General features: G+C 43.8%; 1 protein-coding gene across 1 annotated transcript in view; it reads right to left on the reverse strand.

The window, feature by feature from the left end:
- Positions 1-6413, reverse strand: part of SRP9 (signal recognition particle 9kDa) — a 14663-nt gene extending 8250 nt beyond the window's left edge. Inside the window, exon 1 of the mRNA XM_009333697.1 lies at positions 6405-6413. Coding sequence (XP_009331972.1) covers positions 6405-6413 — 9 coding nt within the window. The remainder of the gene's footprint in view (positions 1-6404) is intronic.
- Between the last annotated feature and the right edge of the window lie 1201 nt (positions 6414-7614).

A 7614-nucleotide genomic window follows, 5' to 3' on the forward strand; every position in this document is an offset into this window, starting at 1 on the left:
GGGAGGGCCCGCGGGAGGTGAGGCCGGGGCCCAAGGCCAGCCCCGGCCAGGCGGGCGAGCGGGCCGCAAGTGTGATGTTAACTCGGTTTGCTTTCACAAGTGCATCTCGTCCAGGTTTTCCCAGGCTGGAAGGCCCTTTGTTAAGCTGGGGGGTGGCTCCGTGTGGAACAAAAAGGATATTGAGGAGCAGCTTGCTGGCTTCTCTGGGCTGCCGGGGCAGCCGCAGTCCTGTCAGAGGGGTGCTGGGGCTCGGCCTGGCGCTGGAAGTGAAGCTGCTGGCTTCGGAAAGAGACTGAAAGTTTTGAAATTATAAAGATCTTGGGCAACCCTGCTTTTCAAAATTATATATGTGTGTGTGCGTTAAAGCATTTACATAAAACTGACTAGAATTCATTTCAAAAGAGAAATGAGGGAGGGAAAAAGATCCACAATTTCTCCTGTTACATTTTAAAATCCCATTTCGTTTAGCGACCTGTGGTTTTGTTCCTTAATTGCACAAAGATTGTAGCCAGCCACAGTGCTAAGTGTTACGTTACACGGCTTGCATAGCTGCTGCGATCACAATAAACACGTAAAAATTGCAGTTCTCTATTTCATGGGGACGCACTGAAAATTCAGAAGCTCCTGATAATGACTCACAACTTTAAGTTCATTTTACTGAACTGAGCAAACCTCAACTTGTGGCCAAAAAAATAAACTGGAAAGTTCAGGGCAGATCTGTGTGTAAGGGGATGAATTATGCAGGCCGTTCCAGTCTCCACTAGCAATATGGGGAAATACGAGCTGTAGTTTTTTTCACGACAGGCGCAAGGGAGAATGAAGGAACATGGGATAGAAATAAAAGGGTGGATGAGAGGTAAGGGGAGAAAAACTAGAATGAATTTCCCTGAGTCAGTAAAGCAGAAAATAATTGTTACTGTGGGGATCAACTCTGAAAAAGTCTGCAGTGGTTCGACTGCCAAACCTTAATAAATTGCGACTTGTGGGTGTTACGTGGTCTAAACAATTCTGTTAAAGGGCTTTGCACCAGTGAGTGGAGGCTATGAATAGTGGAAAGACTTAAGACTTTTTTTTTTTTTCCTTTCCAGAACCACTCACAGAGTTTAGATGCTGGTGTGTCTGAGACAGCTTCAGAAACGTAAGAGTTGTCTTTCAGAGAGGCTGATAATCAACAGCTCTGATTAGAAGTGGTAGATGTACTGACAGAGCTTAAAGCAATTACCCCAAACACAGAACCTAACCTGGAGGGAGTGCTTCTCCACTATCTTAGGTTTTGGGTAGCCATTTATAACAGCAGAGTAGGAATTGCTTTCGGTAGTGTTTTACAGACACGTAGGGGATGTAAATACATGAAAAAGAAAGGTGTGGGGAGTGCAAACCCTGTAACATGCATAACATTTCACAGAACCATTGCTCATGAAATTTGGATCCGGGCTTTCAAGTGGGACACGGCTATTTTCTTTCTGAAGGAGAAGTCCCAATTTTGGACTGTCCAGAAGCACCTTAGGGTTGCTTTTCAGAGGATTTTCATTTTGACTCAAATGTTCAGGATCCTTTATGTGTTCTTTGACACAAGAGTTGTCTTAAGAGCTCGCCAATGGCCAGTCAATAGTGCTGTAATACACAATTTCTTCAGTTAAGCTAATGCAACGGAGCAAGATTAGAAAACAAACCCATTTTGGTATTTATTTTTCCTTAACCAGATGATTTCTGTGATCCAGTTTAGTATATAGCTTCTAAATCTATTATATATGCACAACTTTGAAGGTAACAAACTGCAGTAGCCAGGGCAAGGAAGAGAGAGGGATTTTGTAATTGTCCTCACCTCTGAAGAAAATCTGATGTGTCACTATGACAGTTATATACAGCCTGATACACAATTCCACATAGCCTGTTCCTGGCCGCAGATCTTAAGGATTTCCTCTTCCTCACCACCTATGGCCCCACGGTTGTGCTGCCACAGCTGTTTGTAACTCTGTGCTGGGGTTCAAACCAATGCTTGGATTAAAAGCAGCACTGTTTTTAGTAACACATTTTTTTAACCGAGATCAGTTCATTTCTCCAGTTTACTGTGTGGCCTTACGTACTGTTGTGCTGACACAGCTGTTGAAAATGTACCTTTTTTGGTGGCGAGACAGGATATGGGAATTCCTACTGTTTTTGCTGGCTTGCCACCAAAAATGGGGGGGCGTATGTGAAACCACTCCCCCCCAGCTCCCCTGAAAGCAAGGCCAGTTGCTAAAATCTCGGCAATTAAAAACAGGGGCTATTTCTGAGCCTCAGGGAATGTCTGATACCTATAGTTGTGTGCTGCTTCGCGCTGTTGTTCTCAGCTTGCTTGGAGAACAGAACATTTTCTTGACATGTTTGAAAAGTAACTTAGACCACCGCAGTTATTCAGCTGTAAGTTGTATTTGATGTATGTCCAAAACTGTATTTTTCAAGTGAGTTCCAGTGAATGCAGTAATAGTAGAAATCTTTCAATGGGCTTTTTGTTTAGTGAAATAAAATGAACAGTTGTTTATCACTATGTGGAGTGCTTGGTATCCGGCCAATAATAATTTAGTAGTTAGTAAGAATTCTGCTAAAACATACATACTTATCTTGCTTTCTTTTCTTGAGTTCCTGCTTTCGTCCATGCAAGAAATCATTCCAGCGGTCTTAACGGCCATTCCATCACTTGTAAGTGAAATCTGGAATGCTATAAAACCTCATTTACCCTTTCCTCAGTCTGTCCTTGTATATCCTCGCTATATTCCCTAGACCACCTTAGATAATGTCTTTTTTAGCTTGGATTTAAGGCCATAAAAAGCTATGAAGCAATAATGTAAGTACTTGTGTGATGAAGATTTTTCATGCGGTTTTTCCTCGGGCCTTTCCCCCTCATCCAACCTGTATGTACATGATTAATGATCTCTCTTTGAGCAAGCTTCTACATGCATTGCCACTGCAAGTTCTGCTTCGTATAGTTATGTTCAGGCATCTGGATTCCACTCCACATGGTAATTTCTTTAGTTTTTTAGCTAGTGTCTTCCTTTGCATAAATGACAAACTGAAAGAAACAGTAGAAAAAGACCTTGCATTATATCTTAAAATGTCATCCGCGGAGATCTTGAGTTCTTGCAACTCCTACAAAGTTCATGGAAGTTGCAGCTGCTCAGCATCACTCAAGGTTAGATATTTGGTTTCCTGTTCTTCACATTAATGCTTTTATTCAATCTAAAGCAGGTGCCATATTCTTATTTGCCAGTGTATTTTTCTTTCCTGGATAAGGAATTCAGATAAGAGTATTAAATTCATTAAAATAGTTATCTGTCACCATGACGTACTACTGGTGGGTAACACAACCTGGTCTTTCCAGCTAAAAGAAGCTTTGTACAGAATACTGTGCATTATCGTGCTAAATTATGGATTTGATGGGAAACAATAGGACAAACTCTGATCTCAGTTATGCTGCTGTAAATCCAGAGTCTTTCCATTTATTTCAGTGGATTTTTTTTTTTTTTGTATCTGTAATAGTTTAATGAAGAGCAGACTTTGGTGCTGAGATGATAATCCTGCTCTTCGACCAGGAGCAACATAAAATCAGCGCAGTTATACAGGTCTAAAAGAGTGCTAATGAGGAGTTAGTTACAAGGCAATTATTGCTGCCAGGAATGCTTAATACTTAAAGAAGGAGATACAGTCACTTCTTTCAAAATAGCTTCAACCCAGCCCTCAGTGAAGTTAAGGAGAAGGCATGGGCACGGTGATTATACATTCCATTCTTGTGTGTGTACCGTCTAAACCAGCTTGGGATTTGTACTGATGCAAACTTTAATTACACTGGGTTATTTTTTTTTTGTAAGGCCATTTATGTGCATAAGGATGCAGATAGTTCTTGAGTACAGTAAGATCTGAGGTCTTTGACATCTCACTGGCTTCGGAATCTCAGTACCCATGAGAACTGAGTCTGCAGTCAGAAGCAGTTCGTGCTCCTGGATGGGTTATAACATGCCAAACCGAGCCACAGGTTTCCACTCCACAGCTCCTGAAGGAGCACAAAACATACTGCTCCTTTCTATGGGTTTTGCCAGGCTGAGCCATGTACAGTTAATTACATCAATGCTATTTTTCTATTTCTTTTGCATATAAGCATCTTATCGAGTGATTCAGGCCCATACTGTCCTAACAGGGTAATTAAATATTGGTGTGACTTGATGGTTAAAATACAGTTCATGACAATTAAGGCTGTATGTGGACAGCAGGATTTGGGGCCCTGTCCCGGTGCCTGTCCCAGCCAAGTCACAACTTCAAGTCAGGATGAGACCTGGGTGCCTGTTACTCTCCTCCCTCCTTTTCCCCAGTGCCCATGCTCCTGTGAAAGGAAACACACTCCAAACATGTCCCCGATCGGGGCCGCTGGGGAGCCTGCAGCCGTGGGCACACCGTGATCCAAACTTCCCATGTATTTTAGCCATAACCTTCCCCAAGGCAGCATTGTTTCCTAGTTTGCTTTAACCGTTAGAAAAAAACCCCTGTCATTTAATATGGTCTAATCTAACCTTACTGTATGTTAGGGAGCTTATATACGTGCGTGTCAATAGCCATTCCGCTAGCAAGAGAGCTGTCCCTACGTATGGCCGTGTTGCCAGCCTGGCCTTAATAGAAACTGCCCTTTCATTTTTGGATGCTGTTCTGACAGCGTTCTTGTTAAGCCGTTTGCTTGTGATAGCTAGAAAGATGCATCCCTTCCTGTTAAGTGGTCAGTTTAGTCCCTTCAGCATAATAACACATTCAAATTAATGTGCTGCCATGAAAGAAACATATGTTAGAGGGCAGACTCTAGGCTGTCACAACATTGACTATTGAGATTTGAGAATGAAATAGCAGTCCTCGTGATGGCCTTCGGGGAAAAGACGAACACATCTGGTAGCCAGCTCATGAGCCGGCATTTGGAGCACTCTGGAAGCAGACAGACACTCTTAGCATTAACTGCTCATGGATTTTGTATCACCATTACGTGAAGTTTCTGAGCATGCTGAAGATGGGGTTAGATCATCTGCTGGCACACACGGGAAGCACATTGATTTCTTACATTAATCTTTAAATAGAAAAGCTTTTTATTTGATAGGCATGACTTAAGGCTGGTTTACCTGTGCTATTCATGCTGCCATGGCTGACGTAATTGAAGAGTACAAACCACCAGAACTGGCAAGTGAGATTAGATGCTCATAGCGATACCTTCCCGAGTCCTCTGGAGCAGTGTAACTGCCCCTGGGGCAGAAGGGCTTTCAGCACTTTTTACTAAGTTGACTTCTGATTCTAAACTGCATGTCTCAGCCCAGATCAGGTGGAAATTACCTCCTTCTCAGTTCAGCCTGCAGAAGGGAAGACATGAGCAGTTCCTCGTCTGCTGTAATGCTAAAGCTTGAACCTTCCTGGCAGGTGGACCCTGCCGACGTCTTGCTGCAGTGAGAGAGTAACACACTTCCCCTTCCCCCTGTGCTGTTGTGAGAGCAGCAACATGCAGTTGGTGGGAAACAGTAACTTTTGTTGTTTGCAAAGTAAATTCATGCCTGTCCTTGAAGTTGCGCGGCCTCATTCGAGTGGACTCTTGATGTAGCTGTGTCAGTAAAAGAGGCTGGTAGTCCCAGCCACTTGTCATTGCCTTTTCCCAGGAATTAATGCCCTCTCATGATGTGTTTGCAGAGATGCTTGTGTGAGTGCCCCTTAACCCACTTCAATCAAACCGGGTTAGCAAAAACCTCCTACTTAATCCATTTAAGCTAAGTCTGGCTCAGGTTGACCCAAGTAGGTTAGGGGGTGTCCACACGAGCCACTCTGCAGGCAGATCTGAAGAGGTGGTAATTTCCACAAGAAGAAGTAGGACGGGCTGAGCAGGGGGAGTGGATCTGAATCAGCAACTTCTCCCATCCCCTCAGCTGCAGGCGGAAGAGGACGCCAGCCGCTGCCCTGCGCTGCGCACACACACAGGCCTGTTGGGCAGCTCGGCTGGCAGGCAGAACTTGGGAAGCCACAGCGGTGCAGCTGTTTTCCCATATACCCCTTCCCGTAGTTACAACAGTAGAAAAACCTTGTGCAGAGCAGCTGTTGCCGAGAATGCACAGCAGACTGAAGCCTCTGTAGGCTCCTCACGCTCTCCTGCTCGAGCATTTGTCCTTGGTCAAGAGCTGGTACAGGTAGAGGTCCAAATTATGGTCAAATTAGTGTCAAAGTGGATTCTCGGCATTTGCATTGCCAATTCCTGAAACAACTGCAAGCACACATGTTCCTTTGGTGTCTACAGTATGGCAGCTTTCTCTAAAAGATGTCTGATGCAGAACTTGTGTAGCTATCGGGCTCACAGGCCCACAAAAAGCATACGTAAGAGCTGGGATCTGTGCTGGGAAGGGCTTCCTTACTTCCGACATGGTGCTGCTGTTACAATCCTTGTCACGGAGCTTACAAGTATTCGCCTGGCCCTTTGGTTGGCTTGAGTCTGCAGAGAAATTTTAACCTCAAATCTGTAAGTTTAGCGTTTTCATAAGATTTGGGGTACATTAAAAATCTGAAAGGAGATCTAGGTAGTGGGTAGGAGTGGGGGAGGTCTAGGTAGTGGGTAGGAGTGGGGGCAGGGAGAATATCTGTATAAATTACATGCCAGGGCTGTGACTTTATGTCGAAGGGATAACTACTATCAAGATTTGAAATGTGTCCTAACAATTGCATTCTCACTGAGGTGCTTTTCTCTCTCCATTAGCAACTACTACTGATCTCATTATTGTTTTTTATGCGTATGAAGTAAGTCAAAGGTTGAAGTGATCTTGCTACTTCAGGAATAAATGACAAAGTTCCCCCTTCTTTCAGATGAGGCAGAAGTTTGGAGGTCACACAGATACCAGAAATGCATATGCAAGGATGTGAACGAAGGAAGAAATACTCACTGCTCTCATCGTTTTAGAGCCTGGAGAAAGATGAGGGGCCTTCAGGCAATTCCCAGCCTAATGCTGACCCTCCTTCCTTGTCTCCCTGCCTCTTACCCACTCCTGCCTGGGAGGGAGAGGAACTGGGAATGGTGGCTGCATGTTTTCTGAGGAATCTCTGTACCAGATCTCTATTTATAAGGATTCAGCCAATCTGTGTCCCCCTTACGCAGCACAAAGAGATGAGGCAGGGCAGTGCGTCTGCTCATACATATTTCAAATCCTTTTTTTTTTCCTTAGGGTTGTTTTCACTTTTATTTTAAAACAGTTAGGGTAAATCTAGCTGCCCTAAAGCTAACTCCTCTTCTACATAGTTTACTCTTGTTGATTTAAAAACAAGAATCATGAGAAAGATTTGGCAGCGTAGCACTTGCTATGCAAAATTTACATGCAGCTGCTTTGAACTAAATTCCCAGTAGAAGTGAAAGGATTTTGAGGCTTCCAGATCTTAGCAGACTACTGTTTTTCGCAGACAGAAATCTGTATAATATGTACTTCTCCAGAGATCCCTCCCAGCCAGCTAGGACTGTACTATCCTTCTCCTACCCCACTGAGACATATTATCAGCTTTTGGGAGGGGATCCTTCTGGACCTAGAAAGTTAATTAGCTTTGCTTGTGAATGTCTGCCATTGAAGTGGCTGATTACTT

Source organism: Pygoscelis adeliae, unplaced genomic scaffold (assembly GCF_000699105.1).
Source record: "Pygoscelis adeliae isolate BGI_AS28 unplaced genomic scaffold, ASM69910v1 Scaffold1, whole genome shotgun sequence".
Classification (NCBI taxonomy): Eukaryota; Metazoa; Chordata; class Aves; order Sphenisciformes; family Spheniscidae; genus Pygoscelis; species Pygoscelis adeliae.